Genomic DNA, 24,305 nt, shown 5'->3' with positions numbered 1-24,305 from the left:
GCGCACTGCGGCTGGGCAGGGAGATCCCGGGTTCTGGACACTGAGTGCCGGGGTTCGTTTCCGCTGCCTCCGGTTTTCCGAAAGCGGGCGCTGCTTTCGCGCTTCCGCTAGACCCCCGCGGCCCCCGGCGGGGACGGGGGGTTTCGGAGCTGCGGTGCCGGAGCGAGCGTCTCTTCTTCCTCCCACTCGGGCGGAGGCTTTGTCGCTGCGGGCCGGGCCCCAGGACGCTCCCAATGGCCGGGCAGCGGGTGGAGGTGGATGGCGGGATCATGGAAGGGGTGAGTACGGGGCCCGAGGCAAGGCCGGTGGCGCTGCAACCCAGGCTGGGAAGGAGAGCGTTCTTGTCTGATGTTCTCGCTCTCCTCTCCCACCCGCACCCTTGGCAGGGCGGCCAGATCCTGAGGGTGTCTACAGCCCTGAGCTGTCTTTTGGGCCTCCCCTTGCGGGTGCAGAAGATCCGAGCCGGCCGCAGTACGCCAGGCCTCAGGTAAATCGGGGGCGCTGGGGGGCGGAGCCGCGGGACTGGGGGATGCAGGTGGGCGGGCGCAGGGCTAGGGGACTGGCGGTGTGGCTGGAAGGGCGGAGGGGCTGAAGGGGCGGAGGGGCTGGGGGGCGGGCTGCAGTCCTTGGGGTGCGGGGTTTGGTCGGACTTTGGGGCTGGGGAATCGGGAGCCCGGGTGGTGATGCTTGGAAGATCCTCGTCCTAAGGTTGAGGAATGTGTAGCCGGGCCTCAGGGTCCCGGGGGGAGCATGCTCTGGCCTGGACGGTTAGCCATAACCAGGGCTGTGCAATCTGGAAAGCCTCAAGGGGCAAGTTGAGAAAATAGGCCGTTTTCTCCATATGGCTAGAGTTCTCTCGCTTCCTGATGCGTTATCTTTTAAAATGTTTTCCCGCGTCATCGGGCATTCCGAGTACCGGGAGAACTTGCAGCAGCCGGCAAGATGGATCAGGGCAGAACAGCCTGCGTGGCCAGAGAAAATCCCACTTTTTAACCTGTGTATTCTCTACTGCTGCGTATTTTAGAATCATAGCTCAGGAAAGGGCCCTGAGATGTTATTCTAGCTTTCCTTAAGACCTCTAAGAAGCTATGAATACAGCCAGAATTATTAGTTGTGGACAGGGAAACACCTTAACATTTGACCTTGTTTCTTCCGTCTGGGAAGCTAGGCGTGCCACTAGCTAAATTTGAGGTATGTGCTCCTGTTAGAAGGGGACCCAGGTTGACGCCAAACTGATTCCTTTGGGCATTGTAATAGATCAGCAATCTCTTAGAGTGTTATTTTATCCACATTTCATTTTGAAATTATTAAAAGGCAATTATTGATATATGTGCACATTCATTCCCTTAGTCACAGCAGTCGTTTGCAGCAGTGAATTTATTAGTTTGCTAGAGCTGCCACGACAAAATACCAGACTGGGTGGCCTAAACAACAGAAATTTATTTTTCTCATGGTTCTGGAGCCTGCAGGTCCAAGATCAAGGTGGTGGCAGGGGTGGTTTCCTGGTTTCTGGGAAGATTCTTTTCAGGTTTCTCTCCTTGGCTTGGAGATGGCCTCTCTCTTGCTGCCTCTTCACGTGGGCATCCTATGGGCATGTGTACCTCTGCTGTCTTTATATGTGGTAATCTCCTCTTTTTATAAACATACCACAGAGAATAGATTAGGGCTTACCCTAACTGCCTCTTTTTAATTTTTTTAAGATTTTATTTTTAAGTAATCCCTATACCCATCATGGGGCTCAAATTTACAACCTTGAGATCAAGAGTCACATACTGTACTATCTGAACCAGCCAGGAGCCCCCAAATTGTCTCTCTTTAACATAATCATCTCTTTAAAGGCCCTGACTCCAACTACACTCACATTCTGAGGCAGTAGGGGTTAGGGCTTCAACAGAAGAATTTTGGAAGAACATAATTCAGCCTGAAACAGGTACTATAGATTATTGAATGACATGCAAGTGAGATTGGCTTTAGTTTTATCAGTTTTCCTCTTTGCACACTTCTCATTCGCAACAATGTATCAGCATATGTGTTTTAGCTAAAATAAGTGGTCTGGAAGGACCCCTAAAAGATGCCTACTAGCAGGCAGTCTAGCTAGGTACATAAAAACCCAAAAGAAGCTCTGACACTGAAGATAATGGCACTTGTTGTGGTTAGACCTTGCTCTTTTCTTGCCATTGCAGTTTTATAAATGGGTCATAAAATGTGGGGATATAGGCAGTCTGAATGCACACGTTTTGATGCAGTATTATGACCTGAAGGCCTCAACATTTATCTGGACTGGAAATGATTCGAGATTTGTGTGATGGGCAACTGGAGGGGGCAGAAATCGGCTCAACAGAAATAATGTTTTCACCGGAGAAGATTAAAGGTGGAGTCCACACAGCAGATACCAAGACAGCAGGGTATGTGTCACTTATATTCCATTTAAATATGGGCTTTGGAGCTAGACCTGGATTCACATGCAGGTACTACCACTTACTGGACAAGTTGCTTAACCTTTGAGCTTTCGTTTCCCCACGTTTAAAAAATATTTTTTTAATGTTTATTTTTGAGACAGAGAGAGCACGAGCAGGGGAGGGGCAGAGAGAGAGGGAGACACAGAATCCGAAGCAAGCTCCAGGCTCTGAGCTGTCCAGCACAGAGCCTGATGTGAGGCTTGAACTCACTAACCACGAGATCATGACCTGAGCCGGAGTTGGACGCTTAACCAACTGAGCCCCCCAGGCGTCCGTTTTCCCCACATTTTAAATGGAGAAAACAGTAACCTTCCAGGGTTACACTTTATGTAGTTTTGGATAGCTGTTATTATACCTAGAATTTTCTTATGTGCATAGTATAGCATATTTGTTTCTTTTTATTATTTAGAAACTGAATATCTGAAAATGACTAAGTTTTTATCCATTGTAGTAATAGTAGTTTTTGCATTACATGTAGCATATTTAGTTCTTGGCTTACAGCTAATTATGAGTCATATTCTACTTTTAGTCTAAGTATTTTTGTTGTCTTTTTTTTTTTAATGTTTATTTATTTTTGAGGCAGAGGGAGACAGAGTGCGAGTGGGGGAGGGGTATAGAGAGAGGAGACACAGAATCTGAAACTGGCTCCAGGCTCTGAGCTGTCAGCACAGAGCCCAATGCAGGGCTCCAACCCATGAACCGTGAGATCATGACCTGAGCTGAAGTTGGACGCTTAACCAACTGAGCCACCCAGGCACCCCTTGTTGTCTTTTAATAGATAACTTATGCTACCTTGTTTAGAAATTTGTAGGTTTGATCTTGGGTTTTTTTCCCCCTTTGCAAAAATAGATATTTAACAATTAAATTGAGCCTTTATCCTTTTCCAGGAATTCTTCCTTTTATCGACAAAACATAGAGAGCACTTTTGTGTTTTCTGAGTTATTTGGCTGATTGCTGTTGTAAACCATATCTTTTTACCAAAATCCTATCCATTCACTAGGAAATTTGATAAAATAGGAACTAGTAATGGAAACCTGATACCAGTTTGTTTCAGAAACTGTTTTAATAGATTTTGATGATTTTAGTTTATGAAAATATTTAGTGATAATTGATACTTGAGTAATGCTGTGAATAGACCTCTGTGAAAAGGGACCTGCTGCCAGGCCCAAGGCAAGGTTTGCCAAATGAGAACTTTCTAAGGGGATTAAGGAATTTTGAGGTATCTGTCTTTATAGTCAGAATATTATTTTGGGTATTATCCTGTACAAAAAAGGGAAAGGGGATTATAGTTAACCAACTATCTAAAAATGAACTAAAATAGAATTGTAAAATTTTGAAGCTGCAAGAGGGAAAATAGAAACCATATATTTCCAATCCTTCCTCCACTTAGTGAATGAGAGAATGGTATTAAGTGATTTACCCAAGGTGATGGAGTCAGAGACACAACTAGAATTAGAATGTAGGCCTTTTGACTTCTAATCTAATAGACTGTAAGAGAGATGAGTTTAAAGTTGTGAATCCAGCTCAGTTTAAGGAGACTAAAACCAGCTTTTTCCTGGCAAGAAAACTTATCTTACTTCTTCACTTTCTAACATTTTTATCCTTAACTGTGATTACAGTACCATGTGTTTTCTCTAGTGTCTATCTTTGTTTTTGCAATTTCCTATTCCTAAAATTAAGATTTTCTGTACTATTCTTAGAATCTGATTTTATCAGGGGAGTAGGGAGAACATTTAAATGTTGGGTTCCTCAGAGGGAATAAACACTGAGAAGTTTAGTAGTTTTAACCTTACAGTTTATTGTAAACTAAACATTTTCTAGTTTTTTCATTTGCTCCTAGGCTTAACTCCTTAAGAACAGGGATTATATTGTATACATTTTCTCTTATGATATCTACCACATTATGCAGTCAGTAAATCTTTACTAAATTAGTGAAATGCATTGTCACTTATAGAAACTGTTTATTTCAGTACATATGATTGTTACTATAAGAAAGTTAAGTCTTTTTGTATTAGAGCCTATGTCTAATCTATGCTTCATCTATGTCTATCTATGCTATATATGAATGTGACAGCTCATTTAGAAAATCTGACCAAGTATTTCATTTTATAAAATATATTCTATAATTATGTCTCATGACTTCTCACATTATTTTATTAGAATGAGCAAACAGAGGTGAGTTACAGCAAAGATTATTTCCTTTAAACTTATTTCCATGTAAAATATTCAGCTGTCAGTCTTTGTGAAATGTTATCCTATCATATCATAAACTCCATGATGGTAGGATCTGTATCTTAACTTGATATTTGGAACAATGCCTTGTGCATGGTAGAGATTCAAATAAAATTATTTAAGTATTTCTAGACCTTGACTTTGTGTGTGTGACTGTCACTGTATGAATGTTATTACAATTTAATTGACCCTATTTCCTCTGGTGTGTTTTTTAGACTTTGCATTAAATGCATTTTCATAAATTGTACTTTCAAGAATCCTTTTATGAAAATGTTATAAAAATTGGGGCACCTGGGTGGCTCAGTCGGTTGAGCGTCTGACTTTGGCTCAGGTCATGATCTCACAGTTTGTGAGTCGAGCCCTGCATCAGGCTCTGTGCTGACAGCTTAGAGCCTGGAGCCTGCTTCGAATTCTGTGTCTCCTTCTTTCTCTGCTCCTCCCCCGCTCATGCTCTGTCTCTCTCTCTCCTTCAAAAAAATAAATAAATAAAAACATTAAAAAAAAATCTTAAAAATGTTATAAAAATGGTGTCATTTAAAAAAATATATTTTTTTACTTTGTAAATTAAAGAAAGATCATACAAGTAATGTTTGATTCAAACCCAGATTTGCGGATCATTCAAGGCCAGTTCCTAAAATACTGTCTTTCTTTAAGATTTGGGATTTTAGGGGCGCCTGGGTGGCTCAGTCGGTTAAGCTTCTGACTTCAGCTCAGGTCACGATCTCGCGGTCCATGAGTTCGAGCCCCGCGTCGGGCTCTGGGCTGATGGCTCAGAGCTTGGAGCCTGTTTCCGATTCTGTGTCTCCCTCTCTCTCTTCCCCTCCCCCGTTCATGCTCTGTCTCTCTCTGTCCCAAAAATAAATAAACATTAAAAAAAAAAAAAGATTTGGGATTTTATCATTCAGTTCCTGGGGTGGTGGTGTTTTTTTTTTTTTTTAAGTAAGTTCTACACCCAGCGTCGGGCTCAAACTCATAACCCCAAGATCAAGAGTTGTTGCATGCTGTACTGACTGAGCCAGCCAGGTGCACCGCACCCCTCTTTTTTTAATGGGGTATTTTTTAACTTTAGACTTGGGTGTATATCTGCCTTCCCAGTTGTCTGTGCTTCAGCGAATGGTGCTGTGTAGTAATACCATGATCTTAAGACTTTGAAAAGAAAATTCATTGAAGCCTGTTTTGCGTTCTCCTTAGGAGTGTGTGCCTCTTGATGCAGGTCTCAATGCCCTGTGTTCTCTTTGCTGCTTCTCCATCAGAACTCCGTTTAAAAGGTGGAACTAATGCTGAAATGGCACCACAGATTGATTACACAGCCATGGTAAGGGCTTGTGTTGTTATTGATGAACTAAAGATGATCTCATGTATTCTTCTGAATTTCCATTCTCTATTGAAATATATCCTGAGTGGTTTCTGTGTATGTCTGTTTATTTCTTTATGGTGTGTAGTTCTGTTGTGGGAGAAGGTAAGGGACCGTGTTTACTTTAGATTTTGTGTTGTATCTTGGAACAGTGCTCATAGTGAATTCTTTTAAAACCTCAAGTGTAATTGTTGCGTGAATTACATTACTTATTATATACATCAGTCATTTTATAAATACAGGAATTATGTTTTGGAAGAAAAACTTCAAAACAAAAATTAAACATACATTTGACAAGAATTGAGGAGGATGCAGAGAAATTGGAACCCTCGCACGCTATTAATGGGAATGCAAAATGGTGCAGACATTATGGAAGACAGTGTGGAGGTTCCTCAAAAAATTAAAAACAAAACTACCATATAATCCAGATATCCCACCTTTGAGTGGGATTATCTTCAGGATCTTGAAGAGATATTAGCATTTCCGTGTTCATTGCTGCACTATTCATAATAGCTAAGATGAGAAAACAACCTAAATGTCTGTTGATGGATGAATAGATAAAATGTGGCTTATACCTACAGTGGAATACTATTCATCCTTAAAAAAGACATTCTAGAATATGTGACAGCATGAATGAACCTTGAGGACATTATGCTAAGTGAAATAACCAGTCACATGAAGACAAATACTGGCATGATTCCACTTGTATAAGGTATCTAAAGTAATCAAATTCATAAAATCAAAGAGTAGAATAGGGTAGAGGGAAGAGGGCAATGGGGAGTTACTAATCAACAGGCATAAAATTTCAGTTAAGCAAGATGAATAAGCTCTAGAGAGCTGTACAACATGTACCTATAGTCAACAATAGGATATACTGCATTTAAAAATTTGTTAAGAGGTAGATCCATGTTAATTAGATAAACTATAAAAAATTAAATACCATATTTTGACTATAAATTTTCAAAATGATGACACTCAGTGTTGGCATACTTAGTAGGAGAGAGAAGTGGTATCATCTTTCTTTTCCTCCAGGTTTATCGAGGTGTAATTATTTATAGTAAAATACATCTTTTTAGTGTAAAGTTCTGTGATTTTTGACATATGGTTGTGAACCAGCCACCACAATCAAGATACAGAATTACTGTAAGAAATTACCTCAGACCCCTTTGTAATCAGTCCCTATGCCCCAGTTCTTGGCAACTACTCATCTATCTTCTGTCTTGGTTTTGTCTTTTTTTAAGAGCACCGTATGTAGGAGTAATACTGTATGTAGCCCTTTGAGCCTGTTTTTTTCCCCCACTTACCATAATTTGTTTGAGATTCATCAATGTCACTTGTTTTAGCAATAAAAGAGAAGTAGTATTCTATTATATGGATGTCCCAGTTTCTTCATCCATTCATCTGTTGAAGGACATTTGGGGTGTTTCCAGTTTCTGGCAATATGAATAAAGTCTGTATAAACTTTTACATACAGGTTTTTTCGGTGAATATAAGTTTTCATTTCTTTTGGGTAATCACCAAGGAGAGGGTTGCTGGTAATAGTAAGTATAGATCTAATTTTATGACAGACTGCCAAATTGTTTTGGCTTCCAAAGTGGCTGCATTGTTCTGCATTTTCACCAGCACTGTGTAAGAGTTTCAACTATTCTGCGTCTTCACAGAACTTGATATTTAATTTAATTTTTTTGCCATTTTAATAGATGGTATAATCTTTTAGAATTCAATTTGATAGGGTGTATAATGAAAGTTAATCTCTCTTCACCTAATAATTCCACTTCAAGGAAATGACCCTAATTAAATGTTACAGAATGCAGCCAAAGATAAATGTTAAAGGTATTTGAGCAGAGCATTATATACTATAATCATCATTATATAATATATATAATTATGCAAGTGAACACTTGGGGAATGGCTCAGTAAATTATGCTAGAATTCTATACAGTTATTCAAATACTGTTTAGGAAGAATTTTATGATGTCAGGAAAAGGCTTTTGTTTATAATGTTAAATGGAAAAAATGAGGATAAAACCTTGAATATGCAGTGAAATTTCAAAGTATAAAAAAATTGAGAAAGCAGAATGGAATGCTGTTTATCAATATCCCCTAATTTCTTATGTATTATATTGCAAAGGGTTAGTTAGGAAATACTGTCCTGTGGAGTAAAATAACCACTGGGATCAAGGATCGTGAGTTCTGGTATTTTTTTCATTAGATAGACTTGCACAACCTTGATTAATTAAATGTTAAACTTTTAATTTTAATTTACATGTCAGTTATTTTATTTGAGAAATAGAACTACCCTACACATTTTTATATCAGTGTTTATCTGTAATACCTTCTTGTCAGCTCAGTGCAGAGCACTTTTGTTTAATAATACTGTTTAATACGTGTTGAATCAGTGAATATTTGTGGTTAACGTAACAATAAACTGATTTTCCAGGTTTTCAAACCAATTGTGGAAAAATTTGGTTTCCAATTTAATTGTGATATTAAAATGAGGTAAGTTACTTATTTGTTAGCCCTTTGACCCACTATTTGTGCTAAAAATAGTGGGAAGCTTAGACCTTAGAGAATTATTCTGGAACCCACTACTTCCTGTAGAAAATAATTATGTTTTATGGCTTAAAAACAGTAAGCAGCAGGCGCATGGGGACTTGAAAGCAGATATATATGGTATTTGCTTGTTTCTTCGGAGAAATATTTTCAAGGGAATTGCTACACTGAGGGACCTTCATACCTAGTGTTGTTCATGTTCAGCACAGATTGAATACTTTCTATGCGCAGACAACTGGACTAGGCACTGCAGGGTCATAAAAGGGATTCTTCCCACGGTGCAATCAGAATTATTTCCCTAAGAAGCACATTGGGCTTTCAGGTTATTTCCCTTCAAGGCTTCCCTTCTGCCACATAATAACAAGGCCAGATTTCTTGGTGTGGCATTTAAGTGTGCTGCAGTCCTGTTGCAGTTGACCTTTCTAACTTCATTCAACCTTCTCCATGTGTTCTTTTTTCTTTTTTTGGAAGAGAGAGAGAGAGTGAGCATGAGTCGGGGGAGGGAGTAGGGGCAGAAAGAAAAAATCTTAAGCAGGCTCCAACGCTCAGGATGAGCCTGACTCACCGCTTGATCCCATGACCCTGGGATTATGACCTGAGCTGAAATCAAGAGTTGGACACTCAACCAGCTAAGCCACCCAGGTGCCCCTGTCCTCCATGTATTCTAACATATGATTGCTTACTATTCTTTAAACTTACTTTGTGCCTTGGGCTTTCATGTCTTTGTTCATGTTTTTCCTTCCCTGCTCTCGTAAAAACTGGAAATCCTATATTTTTTCAAAATTTAACCTGTAATTTCTTGTGTGAATTGTCCATGAGTGTGTCTCAGTTGGAATTCATATTTGCATCCCTCTTGTAGTCTTTTTTACAGCCTGACTTGTGTTCCAGTAAGTTGTATGTAGAGCCATCTCTCTACCAGATGAGGGAGCTCCTTGCAAATAGGAGCAGTTACTCTCATCTGTATGTTCCCATCCTCTTCTATAGAATAAGTGACACTAAATATTTGAGTTAAAATTTTGTTTGTGTTGACTTAATATTCATCGTATTTTATTGAGTACCTCCTATGTATCAGACATTGTTTTAGGCACTGGAATATTGCAGGAAGAAAATAGACAAACTCCTGCCATCAAGGAGTTTATATTCTAAAACAGCACTGTCAAAAAGAATTTCTCTTCATTGATGGGTATGTTCCCTATCTGTTCAGTAAAGTAGCCACTAGCCACATAAGACTATTGAGCACTTGAAATGTGGCTAGTGCAACTGGGAAGCTGAGTTTTAAATTTAATTTAAATTTAAATAGTCACATGTAGTTTGTGGCTACCATATTGGACAGCACAGATCTAAAATGTTGCTTGAAAATTTCAAACACGAGTTGTATGTTTGGATATAATTCATGTGTTATTTCATTTTAAATGTTGAGCTGTATTTTTGTCATATAATAAGTTTATGTGAGTATTTGTCATACTCTTTGTAGGGGCTACTACCCAAAAGGGGGTGGTGAAGTGATTGTCCGAATGTCACCTGTTAAACAGTTGAACCCAATAAATTTAACGGACCGTGGCTCTGTGACTAAGATATATGGAAGAGCTTTTGTTGCTGGTGTTTTGCCATTTAAAGTAAGTTGTCTAGAAGTGTATGTGGGTCTTGGTAAGTATTATATCATCTAAATTTTGAAATTATTGAAAGTACTTAATATTTTTTTTTATGATTTTATTTTTAAGTAATTTCTACACCCAGCACGGGGCTAAAACTTAGAACCCTGAGATCAAGAGTCACATGCTCAGTTCATACTGAACAGGCCAGGCACCCCAAAAGCACTTAATTTTTTTAATGTTTTATTTATTTTTAGAGAGAGAGCGCAAGCGAGCATGTGAGCAGTGGAGGGGCAGAGAGAGAGTGGGGGACAGAGGTTCTGAAGTGGGCTCTTTTCTGACAGCTGATAGCAGCAAGCCCGATGTGGGGCTTGAACTCATGAACCGCGAGATCATGACCTGAGCTGAAGTCAGATGCTTGACCGACTAAGCCACCCAGGTGCCTCAGAGCACTTAATTTTTTAATAAATCTTTTAATTAAAACTTTCCCCTGAACTTACGTGTTACACTTGAAGATCATGCTTTTTCTTAATCCCTGTAAGAGATATTCATTACTGTATGTGTCTTTGAAGGCTTGAAAACAACTATCAAAATAATCATTATTTTCTCTTTTTCTGTCTTGCCAAAATAGGTGGCAAAAGATATGGCGGCGGCAGCTGTAAGATGCATCAGAAAGGAGATTAGGGATCTGTATGTTAACATCCAGCCTGTTCAGGAACCTAAAGACCAAGCCTTTGGCAATGGAAATGGGATAATGTAAGACAATGTACTTTTTCCTGGATACTGATTGAGAGCTCTGAAGTAATTATTCTGTTTAAATTAAATATTTATAGTTCTTTTGTTTAAGTTTTACAGTTTTAAAAAGGCACATTTTTAAGGATATTCCTACCCAAGCCAGTAGTGTGATGAATTAAGATGATTATTTTATTCTGGATTTTTTTTCCTGAGGATGGTTTGCCTTTTATTACATTGTAAGAGCCCTTTTGCTCTTAACATTTCTCTTAACATTTAAGAGAACTTAAATGTTTAAGCTAATCAGAAGTTAGCCTTTGAAGCTGATCCTGAGAGAAATATTTCTAGTTGTTTTTCTGTACTTCAAACGTGAAATCCATGTACATGTAAATATTAGATATGGCAAAGGTCTATTTAGAAAAAATTATAGGGATGCCTGGGTGGCTCAGTTGGTTAAGTGTCCCAACTTCGGCTCGGGTCATGATCTCACGATTTGTGGGTTCGAGCCCCGTGTCAGGCTCTGTGCTGACAGCTCAGAGCCTGGATCCTGCTTCAGATTCTGTGTCTCTCCATCTCTCGGCCCCTCCCCTGCTCATGCTCTGTGTCTCTCTGTCTCTCAATAATAAATAAACGTTAAAAAAAATTTAAAAGAAAACATTATATTATTTAATTACAAGTTGTTGATTTAATATAAAAATGCTTTTTTTTAAAGTTATTTTTTCATGAATTTATTTATTTTGAGGGAGAGAGTAAGCACTCATGCACGCGTGCAAGTGGGGAAGGGACAAAGAGAAAGGGAGAGAGAATCCCAAGCAGGCTCTGTGCTGTTAGTGCAGAGCCTGACGCAGGGCTCAATCTCACAAACTGTGAGATCATGACCTGAGCTGAAATCAAGAGTCGGACACTTAACTGACTGAGCCACCCAGGTGCCCCTAAAGATTTCATTAAGTAATCTTTACACCGAACTTGGAGTTTGAACTCACAACTCTGCGATCAAGAGTCGCATGCTCCACTGACTGTACCCCAAATTTAAGACTGCTTTAATTGAGTTTTTGAAGTATGAGAGTATCTCTTATGGATAGAAAGTCTCTTTTTTGGAGTTTCTACTAAAGGTTTTAAATGCAGATTTAAACATTCTGCATTTGATACTACTATCTAAAAACTGTAAAATGAAACCAAAAATTTCTGTAGAAATACAGGTTTTTTTTATTATTGAAGTATAGTTGACACACAATGTTACAGTAGTTTCAGGTATACAACGTAGTGATTTGACAATATGTTTTGTTCACAACAAAGGTAGCTTCCATCTGTCACCTTGTAGTGCCATTATAATACCACTGACCGTATTCCCTTTGCTGTGGCTTTTATCCCTGTGACTTATTCATTCTGCAACTGGAAGCCTGTATCTCTTGCTTCTCTTCACCCATTTTGCCCATCCTCCTTTCCCTTCCCCTCTAGCAACTATCCATTTGGTCTCTGTATTTATGGGTCTTTTGTGCTTTTTGTTTGTTTTGTAGATTCCACATGTAAGTGAAATCATGTGGTATTTGTCTTTCTTCATCTGACTTATTTCACTTAGCATAATACCCTCTAGGTCCATCCATGTTGTTGCAAATGGCAAGATCTCATTCCTTTTTATGGTTGAGTAATACTCCATTGTGTATATCACATCTTCTTTGCCCATTCATCTATTGATGGACACTTGAGTTGCTATTGGCTACTGTAATTATTGATAGGTATGTAATTATTGCCATTTTGTTCATTGTTTTCTGGTTGTTTTTGTAGTTCTCCCTTTCTTCTTCTCTTGCTTCTCTTGGGAGTGATGACTTTTGGTAGTGTTCTTCCTCCTTATTTTCTGTGTATCAAAAGTTCTAGTTTTGTGGTTCATATATAACATCCTAAGGATATAGCAGTCTACGTTAAGTTGGTCACTTACATTCAAACACGTAGGAAGACCTTTTCACTTTAGATAATAATAAAACACTTTATAGTACAGTAGAAATGGTATAATTTAGTGTGAATGATGTCACTTCAAGGAGAGCCATTCCTTACCTGTGAACGGATTAGAATCTAGTGTGACTTTTGTCAGATGAGCTGAAGGGTACTAATGCCCTGATGAAGATGGAGAGTCCTAATCATCCTGCTCTCTGTGTGAAGAATTTCACTTTTGCAGTTTACTAAGTAGATCTGATTCTACATATTTAATAACCACTATTCCCCTGGTTGTATTTGTGTGTAATTTTAGAATATTTATTGCATAGATAGTAATCCATTTTTTTTTTTCCCTATTTAGCATTATTGCTGAGACATCTACTGGCTGTTTGTTTGCTGGATCATCGCTTGGTAAACGAGGTACAGATAAATGAAGTGGGTTCACAGTTCCCAGTGCTAGTGTAAAAATTTTTAATTACCTGTCAGGATTAGAACATTATAGCATGATAGATGACAAGTATAAAAGGATATGATTAACTGGTTCTATTTTAGAGTCAGTTAAATTTTTAGTATTTCTCCTAACTTTATACTTTGAAAAATTTCAAACTGATAAGAAAGTTGAATGACTAATTAGCATCCATACACTGTTCTTAGTAGTCAACTGTTTACCAGTAGTCAGCTGTTAGCTACAAGTTGTGTATGTTTCTGAACTATTTCAGTGTAAGTAGGAGATACCATATCTCTCCCCTGAATACTGCGTCATGCATGTCCAAAGAACAATACCTGTCTAATCATGATACCATTTTTACGCCCAAAGAATTTGTCTTTTATATTCAACCTAGTCACTTGCCTCCAAAATACTTTTTAGAGCAATGGGGGATTTTTTTTTTTTTTGGAGCACTCCCAGCAATTGGTCATCATTTCTGTTTAGTTTCTTTTCTACTACAGAAAATATCACCTTTTTTTCCCCCTTTCATGATATTGACGTTTTGAAAAGTCCAGGCCATTTTCTCACAATTTGGACTTGTCTGATTGTCTCATGATTAGATATATTCAGATGAAACATTTTTAGTAGGAATATTGCATAGGTGGCTATGTACATTCCATTGTATCACAACAGGGTTAGTGATAAGGTCAGTTTGTCCTTTATTGGTAAAGGTGACTGTGATCATTTGGTTAAGTAGTATCCTCCAGGTATGTCTGCTGTAAATTCTTTCTCTTTTTATAAGTAGTAAGTCATCTGGGATAATACTTTGATACCATCTGATTATCTTATTCCTATACAACTTTCATCCAGTAGTTTTAGTGTCCATTGATGATTTTTCCCTGCATCAGTTATTACATTGGTGATTTCAAAAAACAGTATTTTTGTGAAAGGGAAATGTAGTTAAGATTGAGCATATTTGGAAGAAGAGAGATGTGTATACATCTGACTGTTAATATTTGAAGTTACTTTTGCCATCGAGGCGAGGCAACTTGTAGTTGAACTTCTTGATGTTTGTGTGGTAGTTGATTGCTTTATTCCTACTTTGTAGATCTTTAAAAGATGCTTACCCTCGCTGTGCTGTTTTACCACATTAGTATTGCTGAATACAAAAAATTTCAGATAATCTTATTCTGCTCATTTGGTAGATGTAGGTACTAGTTGGGTATAAAATCTTAACAACATAATAGAATAAATGAAATTAATATCTCCAGTTGACCTGGCTTAAATGAATTCTATTTAAAACTGTGCTATTTAAACTATGGTTGGTGGACAAGTAACATATCAGCATCATCTGAGAGTTTTTTAGAAAAACACATTTTGGGAGTTATTCCATACCTATCAAATTAGAATCTCTGGAAGTTGGGCCCAAGGATATATTTTAACAAGCTCACTGCATATTTCTGAAGTACAATGAAGTTTGGGAAGTAGTGATCAAAAATACGTATTTAGAGTACACTAATTACTTGTTAGGGACAGTGAAGAATCAGTGTGGATAGTGAGCTACTGCATACAGGATCTATGGGGACTTGAGGAAGCAAAGGTAATGCCAAATATAAAGCAGAGACTGGGAGTCCATGTAAGTAATAAGTGCTTGGCAGACATTGGGTGGAATATGAGTTCATTGGGCACCAAGATGTGCCAAGTACTGTATGCTAGGGTCATAGATATCTGAGCCACTGTCCTGTTTCCTGGCTTAGTCTGGTAGAGGAGACAGACCATGGTATTCCCAGGGCATCATAGGAACACAGGGGAAGAACAGCTAATACTCCTGTGGGGGCTGGTTGACCCCAAATCTGGCTTCTTGCATTCAACAATCCTCTAGTATGTTCTGTAGATAAGTAGAAATTATCCAGATGAAAAAGTGAGCTAAGGAGGAAGGACAAAGGACAGTGCTGACAAAAACGAGTGTTCTGTGTTTGTGCAACTACAACTATGTATGATGAGTGTAGGGTCTGGAGCAGGGAACTGGAGATGAAGTTAGAGAGGTTGACAGAGGCCAGATTTTGAAGGACTTTGTTGACAGGTCATATCAAGGAATTTGAGTTTCGTCATGAAAACATAAAGATTAAAAAAAAATTTTTTTTAAGTTTATATTCAGAGAGAGAGAGGGGGCAAGCAAGGGAGGGGCAGAGAGAGAGAGAGAGAGAGAGAGAGAGAGAGAGAATCCCAAGTAGTCTTTGCACTGTCAGCACAGAGCCTGACATGGGGCTTGAACCCACAAACCGTGAGATCATGGCCTGAGCCAAAAGCAAGAATTGGGTGTTTAACTGACTGAGCTACCCAGGCACCCTGAAAGCATTAAAGACTTTAAGGAGGAATGTAATATCAGATCTTTGGAAAGGTAATTCTGATAGCTATGTGGTTGATTACAGGAAAACCATATTGGAGGCAGGAAGACAAGACTGTTGCAGCTGTTTAGGTCAGAAATGATGAGGGCCTATACAAGGGGATTCAGTGATTGGGGCTAGAGAGGTGAGTACTGATGCAAGAATATTAGGAGGGGGAATAGATGTGGCCAGTTGGATATGGGAAGTGAGGAAGGCAATGTGAAGAATGACCTTCTAGATTTCTACCTTGGGTACCTAGAAACATTTCAACTTGCGACATAGGAGGTAGAGTTAGTTTGCCAGGGTAGATGATAGTTTTAGGTATATCGCACTGAGATTGTAAATCAATCATTACTTTGTTATTAGCAATACTTAGAATTAACTTTGCTGACCAGCCCTGAAAAAATTGCTCATATTCCAACAACACTTTTCTTACTTTGTCATTTGAGACCACTTTTACTTTGAAGTTGTCTTTGGACAACACAGTTTCAGAATGCACAGTATTTATTTTTAGAATTATAATGGTAGGAGGGAATAGATGATAGAGCAATATACTTGCTCTGATTGGCTTCTGCTGGTGCTCTCCCTTGTTTCCTGTCAGGCACAGATGTCAAATGAGATGGGATTAGCAAATGTAAAAGCAGCTTGGGGTCTTGTCTCTTAGTCTAGATAGTATATATATTAAGGATATCAGAGAGAATGTCAGCTTCCGTTATCCCCTTTCATTTCGTATTTAAATTAACTAGAAAATTATCAGACCCTGAATCCTAACATCTAAGAGTTATTACCAGAAGTAACATTGGCTAGTTGTCCATGACGTCATCTGTGGTAGAAGCAGTAACCTGTAACTGATGAGTCATGTTTGTCACTATTTCAGCCACTAAAACTATTTTGATCTTAGTTTACTTATCTATTGAGTGAGAGAATTAGCCTGGAGAGTCTCTCGAGTCCTAGCTTATACTGTAGAATTTAGTACCTACTTATCCTCTGGTTCTCTAATATAGAAGTGTATTTTTATGTTGTCTTAGCAAAGGAAACAGTTCCTGTTACTTAGTATGGGACACACATAGTAGGTACTCAGTATTAACTGTTATTATTAATAGCTTATTTTGAACCAGTCATGGTATTATATGCTTTGTAAGTATTATCTCTAATTTCTTTAACAAGTTTTACAACTTAGGTATTACATCTCCATTTCCATTTCCATTTGGAAGAAGCAACCTAGTTTACCCAAGAAGTTGAGATTCACACCACATGTTCCAAGCTACTTCATTCAGTCATGTACTTGACTGATTGATGTTGTAAAGATAGTTAATTTATTATATTACAATGACTGCTGTAATGAGAAACAGTTAAAATTTTGAAAATTCCACTTTTCTGGGAAATCTTACCAAGGTATACATATAATCAAATGAATTTCCAAATATAAAATAGGAACAAAAATTAACCACATGTCCTTGAAAGACATTTTTATTTGTAGCCGGGGCTTCTTTTAGTTTAAAGTAAATACTTTAAAAACATCATTTGACATTCCACTGCTTCTGACACACTTATTTTGTATTCAGCATTGTATGAAGATTTGGGGCATGTGTGGAGAAGCAGGGAGTGGGGTGTGGGGATAAGTATTCTGTATTATTTTCAAAATAAGGTAATGCCTATTTAAATCTTAAAGGAATAAAATTTTACAATAGTTGATATGAGAATTTTTATCAGCTTTTCCTTACATGAAACATAATTCTCTGACTTCTAAAAAATACCCTTTAATTCTAATGGATTGCTTACAGACTAATTATAACATGTATAAATTGCAAATTTCAAATTTTGACAGGCATAGCGTTGTAGGATTATAGCTTTTTTTTAATGAAAAAAATGTTTTTAATGTTTTTATTTATTTTTGAGAAAGAGAGAGACAGAATATGAACAGGGGAGGGGCAGAGAAAGAGGGAGACACATAATCCAAAGCAGGCTCCAGGCTCTGAGCTGGCAGCACAGAGCCTAACGTGGGGCTCGAACCCATGAGCTGAAGTCGATTTCAACCGACTGAACTCAACTGACTCAACTGACAGAGCCACCCAGGTGCCCCCATAATTAATACTTTTAAAATAGGGCCAAATACAGCCTGGTTTTTCCTCCACTAGGTTCATTTAAAAATATAAACCATTTGCATGTGCTAAGCTCTCAGAAGATTAAATATATTTAAAAATCCTGGGTGAGTTGGTTGGGTGAGTTCAGAGTAGGCGCCTAAAAAAAGTTATACCAGTGCTAACTGAGATATATTAATTCAACTCTTTGATTCTTAGTAATTGATATGCTTTGTTGTGTGTTTTTACATTGTGTCTTTTGTAGGTGTAAATGCAGACAAGGTTGGAATTGAAGCTGCTGAAATGCTGTTAGCAAATCTTAGACATGGTGGTGCTGTGGATGAGTATCTGCAAGACCAGGTAACAATGCTTTTAGGATAAAACCTTTGAATCTATTAGATTTGAGTATTGGATAATTAGATTGAATATACATTTTATTTTATTTACTTATTTATTGAGTTTTGAAAATTTGTTTAAGTAATTACTACACCTCATGTGGGGCTTGAACTCTTGACCCTGAGATCAGGCGTCTCATGCTTCTCCAGCTGAGCCAGCCAGGTGCCCCAGACTGAATATAAATTTTATCACTTGGGAATGCAAGCTGGTGCAGCCACTCTGCACAGTATGGAGGTTCCTCAAAAAAATAAAAATAGAACTACTCTACGACCCAGCAATTGCACTACTAGGCATTTATCCACGGGATACAGGTGTGCTGTTTCGAAGGGACACACGCACCCCAATGTTTATAGCAACACTGTCAACAATAGCTGAAGTATGGAAGGAGCCCAAATGTCCATCGATGGATGAATGGATAAAGAAGATGTAATACACACACACACACACACACACATATACAGTGGAGTATTACTCAGCAACCAAAAAGAATGAAATCCTGCCATTTGCAACTACGTGGATGGAACTGGAGGGTATTATGCTAAGTGAAATTAGTCAGAGAAAGACAAAAATCATATGACTTCACTCATATGAGGACTTTAAGAGACAAAACAGATGAACATAAGGGAAGGGAAGCAAAAATAATATAAAAACAGGGAGGGGGACAAAAACATAAGAGACTCTTAAATATGGGGAACAAACAGAGGGTTACTTGGAGGGATTGTGGGAGGGGGGATGGGCTAAATGAGTAAGGGGCACTAAGGAATCTACTCCTGAAATCCTTGTTGCAATATCACTGACTTTGAGAGACTGATTGGCATGTCCTAGTTCAATCAGTTTTTAAATATTTTTCTGGAATTTATATTCCTCATATTTCAGTTTTCATCTTGACCTGGCCATGGCATTTGGTACAGTTGGTCATTCTTTCCTTCTCTAAATTCTTTGCTCACTTGGTTTCTGAAGCAACTGTTTTCTTTTCATCTCCCTGACCACGTATTCTAGTCTTTTGGTAGTTTGTTACTGCTGTTTTCATCTTCTCAACTTCTAAGTTTTAGAGAATCCCTAGGCTCAGGCTCATGCCTCTTTCCTTCATCTGTATTCACTGGCTCAGTTGTTTTGTCCAGTCTCATAGCTTATGTCCCACCTGTGCACAGACAACTCCCAAATTTATATCACCTAGTTCAGGCCTTGCTCCTTAACTCTATCCCTTGTGCCTGTCAGCATCTCCACTTGGATGTGTCATAGACCTCTTAAACTTAATGCATTTATTCATATGGAGAAATGCTGGTGAATATTTCCAAGTAAGATCTTTTTATGGTCCCCTGTCTTGATAGATTTTCTTTTTCTCTACCATACTTTTCTCTCCTTAATCTCAAACCATCAATCTGCATTTAGAAATGTATTCTTTAGGATTTCTTAACTGGTTTCTTTCCTTTGTTGTTGGTTTGTTTTTTTTTTTAAGATTTTATTTTTTAAGTAACTACACTCAGTGTGCAGCTCAAGCTTACAACCCGAGATCAAGAGTCTCATGCTTCACCAACTGAGCCATCCAGGTGCCCCTTAACTAGTTTTTGTTTTTATTTTTATGTTTCTTTTTTTTTTTTTTTTTTTTTTTTTTGAGAGAGAGAGAGAGAACAGGGGCAGAGAGAGAAGGGGGAGAGGATCTGAGGCAGACTCTGTGCTGACAGCAGAGAGCCCAATGCAGGGCTCAAACTCATGAACCATGAAATCATGACCTGAGCCGAAGATGGATGCTTAACTGACTGGACCCCCTAGGTACCTCTCCTTAACTAGTTTCTTATTTCCCTTATTTCTGGTCTCTCCTTTCTTGCCCAAGTGTACTCTATACTCTAAGGAATTCTGTATTAGTGTATTTGTTTACCCACTAAAATGTAATTTTAGGGGCCGCTGGGTGGCTCAGTCGGTTAAGTGTCCGACTCTTGATTTCAGCAGCAGGGCCTCCTTGGGATTCTCTCTCTCCCTCGCCTCCTCCCCTCCCCCTCCCGTGCATGCTCGCGCGCTCTCTCTCTCTCTCTCTCTCTCAAATAAATAAACTTAAAAAAAAGTTGTAATTTTAGACAATGGAAGAAGCTTGTCATATTATATATTCCACCTTGTAGAGACAGTTGGTCTGATATATTAACTTTTAACTCTCTGTTTTATTCTTAAACACAAATTTTAGAAAGTCTGTATTGACAACTGCTACTGAGCATTTCTGTACCACAACACAGACTGTGGGTGACAGAGGTTTTCTGTCATCTTCTTAGGACTTCTAGAAACCTAAAGAAATGCTTTAGAGCTATTTTGATTTCTAGTAGTATTTTCATATGGTAAGCAGTAGAATTTTAACTCCAAATATTAGTAAATATGTGAAAATTTTCTTCTTTGTTCTTTTTTTAATAGCTGATCATTTTCATGGCATTAGCCTGTGGAGTTTCCAGAATAAAAACAGGACCAGTTACACTCCATACACAAACGGCTATACATTTTGCTGAACAACTAGCAAAGGTGAGTATTTGATTTAGAAAGAGTAATTGATTTTTATCATAGCCAGTTTTGGGTCAGATTGTAATAAACAGGATACTTGCTATTCCTCACCTAGTACTTCTTGTGTGGCAGACACTGAGCTGAGTCAGCAGTTGCCCTGAATCATCTTACTTTGCATAACCGTTTTATTTTTTAAAGTTTATTTATTTTGAGAGAGAGAGAGAGCGAGAGCATGTGTACGTGCAAATGGGAGAGGGGCAGAGAGAGAGGGAGACAGAATCCCAAGCAGGCTCCGCACCACCAGCACAGAGCCCGATGAAGGGCTTGAACACACTAACCATGAGATCATAACCCTAGCCTAAATCAAGAGTTGAATGCTCAACCCACTGAGCCACCTAGGTGCCCCAGCTCTGCATAACCATGTTAGGTTGCTGTTTATTTTTATTCCCATTTTGCATGTGAGTAAAGTGCGGTAAAGGGATTAACTTAACTGCTCAAGCCCACATAGTTTGTTAGTGGCAGAGCTGGGCTGTGAACAGACCTGGGAAAGCACACGGCAAAGCGCATGTGTATTGCTGCCTTATAGAGTAAAAATACTTCCATGAGAACTATGAAATCAAATCATAAGGAATTCATGGTTGGCCAGAAACTTAAATATTTATATGAAATTTTACATGTTTCATTTTCTTTTGATTCTACGGTAGAATAGAATATTTGCTGAAATTTTAACACCAGTCCCCTAAACTTTTATAAGAGTAGATTTATAATTTTTTAGTGAAACAGGGTTTATTAGTATATAAGCTCATATTAATACCTTTTCTGCAGGATTCTTAATTTTAAAAAAATGACTAAATTTGTATGTTTTATCTGAAACTAATGTAATTTCCTTATAGCAAATTTGGAAAATAAGGGGAAAAAAACCTACCTATAGTCCCTTTTGCCAACAACCACTGTTGACATTTAGGTATTTTCCTCTTAAAAGTGTTTCTCTTTTCATTTTTTTTTTTTTTTGCATTTACTGCATATAGCTTCATTTCTTGCCTTTTTCAATAATTGCATGTTCCTGTTTTGCTATAGTCTTTATAATGTAATTTCATAAAGTGATCTATAATTTATAACTCAGAATTTTATGAAGGTGACCTTAAGTAGTTTTAAAAATTATAAAAATAATGCACATTATTAAAAAAAATAGCTATTATAGAAGGGTAGCAAGCACAAAGTTGGGAGTTGCCCTGCTTCTAACCGTTTATTTGTATGATTTTTAGTAACATACAACTTTTTTCTTGTTATTAGAAAGCACAGATAGATTTTGATTCAGTTGTAGGAAAAGGTATAGGAATTGAAGGTAAATTATATTTCATGTCAAGAGATAGTTAACTGTACTTTTTATTATTCCATTTATGCTGTATTATCATTTTTTCTTTGTAAACTATGATGTCCTTGATGGCAGGGATTAAGTTGCATTCATATAGTCCTCACTTTTTATAGTACTTTGCATATAGTGGACACTGACATGTTATTTGAAGTGAATACATAGTGGAGAGTGCTGTGAATTGAAATTTATAGCTCTGGTTTCTTGTTCCGCTTTGTGGTATCTTACTGAGTGACTTGGGGCAAGCTGCTTTTTCTTTCTGTGCCTCAGTGCAGATAATTCATCTGTAAAATCAGAGACTGGTGCATAGTCCATTAAGACTCCTTGTAACTTTAAATTTTTGTAGTTTCAGTATATTTATATATAGGCTAGAAATGATTTCCTTGAGTGTTCCTGTGTTTCATATTTACATAATGCTTACAATTTGAAATGTATACATATATATAATTACACAATTGGCTATGTAGCTCAGAATTCAGTGCTTATTCATTCAACAGTAATTTTCAGCGTCTACTATATACAGTATACTGTCACATAATCCTGAAACTGGAATAATTTGTGAATATTACTATGCAGTAGGCCCCAGAATGATGGTTTTCAAATTGTGTTTCATAGAATCCTAAAGTCTTAGGCGCATTTGAAATCCATTTGCTACAAATTCAACCTACTCAATTGTTTTGATTTTAATTGTTTTATCAGAATGAATGCAGTAGCTTTAAAAAAAAATCATGTTTCCAGAATGCAGTGATAGAAACCAAATATTTCAAAGCCAAACTTCAATTAGTTAACAAGTGAAAAATACCATGTTAAGGCCAATAAAGATGAAGGGCATCCCCCCACCTTCCTTCTTTGAACTAAATTTTTTTGAATAGCATATTTAGGGAATTAAATTGACAAGAAAAATTTGAGGGGATTTAGAAACTTGATCTTGACAAGATCAGAGAAGTATAAATGCTTCAATGCCATGTTTTAGAAAAAATATAGGAAGTAGGTAGTAAAGGGGTGTTCTAGTTAACAATTGGGATTTTGAAAATGGTATTTACCTAGCTGCAAATATCCTGGGGATTTTGATTCAGTGGATACGGAGCAGGGCCTAGGCTATACATTCTGACAGAACTCCACAAGTATATATTACTTTTAAACAAGAGTCATGCTTCTGGAGCAAAATATATTTAGGTTATTGAATTTCTCATGAGTCATTTGATCTTTATGCCTCTTGCTTCCTCAATAAAATGAGTTTGATATTAACTACTTGCCTATTTATGTTGGACTTAAGGGCTTTCTATCTCTCTTTATATTACTTATATACTAAATGCTTCTCTGGTTTCAGGCTAAATTCTCTGTGAAGAAATCAGAAGATGAAGACGATGCCTCTAAAGACACTTATATTATTGAGTGCCAAGGAATTGGGATGACAAATCCATATCTATAGGGTATTTGCCTTTTAAATAATACCTCAATGATATATTGCACTAATTCATTTCATAAATATTACACAGCAGTGGATAAGCAGTAACTTATTAAAGGACCTGACTTAAATTTGGAGATGAAGTACAGAGTGTTATAGATTTGCTGAGAATGCTTCATCTAATTAATCTCACTTTGACTATCTCCTGAGATAAAGACAATGAAATACAAGAGTTGATGGATATGTATGATAGCTGATTTCAGTATTAAAGTATGGAAATAGAGTATTTTTTCTACCTGAAGTGTGTTTTTCTTTCTTATATAATAGAGTAAGTCAAGGCTGTAGATTTGGTCTCTAATTTGTGTCTGGTTTTAATTAGGTTACTGAAACCTCATGCATAACGAGACAACTTTTTGCACAAGTATTTGCTGTGTCAACAATAACATTTAATAAGCATTTTGTCACTCTAATTATATGTCTCTTCTTTCTAGTGGGCACTTGGTAAATATTGATTTTGAATCTGGTGAATGTTTTGAAAGCTGAACAATGAGGATTGCGAAATTGAACCCTAGTAAATTTGTCCAAATTCAGCCCAGATATGTTTTTGTTTGGCTTTCAAAACATTCAACAGATTCAAAATCTAATTAAAATATAATTGAGCGCCTTCACAACAGAATGTGCTTTTCATCACTCGCTGTTATCTTATACCTAGTCTGTTTCCTCATTTAGATTACTTCCTGGTCACTGTAGGCAGTTGAAATTGTGACTCAAATTAAACCAGTTTTGTGTACCAGCTAAACATGCTGTCCTGTAAAGTAATGAGGAAGGTTTTTTTTTTTAATTTTTTATATTTTTTTAGAGGGTTATTTTTATTTTTTAAAGTTTATTTACTTTGA

The 24,305-nt window shown here is 37.6% G+C and overlaps 1 protein-coding gene across 2 annotated transcripts; it reads left to right on the top strand.

Moving 5' to 3' along the window:
* On the top strand, positions 1-23,704 carry RTCA (RNA 3'-terminal phosphate cyclase). Of its 2 annotated transcripts, XM_060624996.3 has the most exons (11): positions 1-278; positions 387-487; positions 2,262-2,405; positions 5,883-6,006; positions 8,486-8,544; positions 10,073-10,214; positions 10,822-10,946; positions 13,216-13,274; positions 18,015-18,109; positions 20,546-20,650; positions 23,332-23,704. In XM_060624996.3, exons 1-11 carry the CDS (start codon positions 234-236, stop codon positions 23,431-23,433), a joined length of 1,101 nt encoding a protein of 366 aa, XP_060480979.2. In that variant the 5' UTR covers positions 1-233; the 3' UTR covers positions 23,434-23,704. The 2 variants fall into 2 exon arrangements, with proteins under 2 accessions (XP_060480979.2, XP_060480980.1); XM_060624997.1 differs by lacking the exon at positions 1-278 and having other exon boundaries at positions 2,247-2,405.
* The last annotated feature ends 601 nt before the right edge of the window (positions 23,705-24,305 follow it).

Source organism: Panthera onca, chromosome C1 (genome assembly GCF_046562875.1).
Source record: "Panthera onca isolate mPanOnc1 chromosome C1, mPanOnc1 haplotype 2, whole genome shotgun sequence".
Classification (NCBI taxonomy): Eukaryota; Metazoa; Chordata; class Mammalia; order Carnivora; family Felidae; genus Panthera; species Panthera onca.
This window is presented reverse-complemented; position numbering and strand designations above follow the sequence as displayed.

Excerpts from the sequence above, each read along its gene's own strand:
- RTCA (XM_060624996.3), top strand. The coding sequence starts at position 234 with ATGGCCGGGCAGCGGGTGGAGGTGGATGGCGGGATCATGGAAGGG. Across the intron at positions 18,110-20,545 it reads ATGAGTATCTGCAAGACCAG|CTGATCATTTTCATGGCATT; the intron begins GTAACAATGCTT and ends TTTTTTTAATAG. Across the intron at positions 20,651-23,331 it reads TTGCTGAACAACTAGCAAAG|GCTAAATTCTCTGTGAAGAA; the intron begins GTGAGTATTTGA and ends CTCTGGTTTCAG.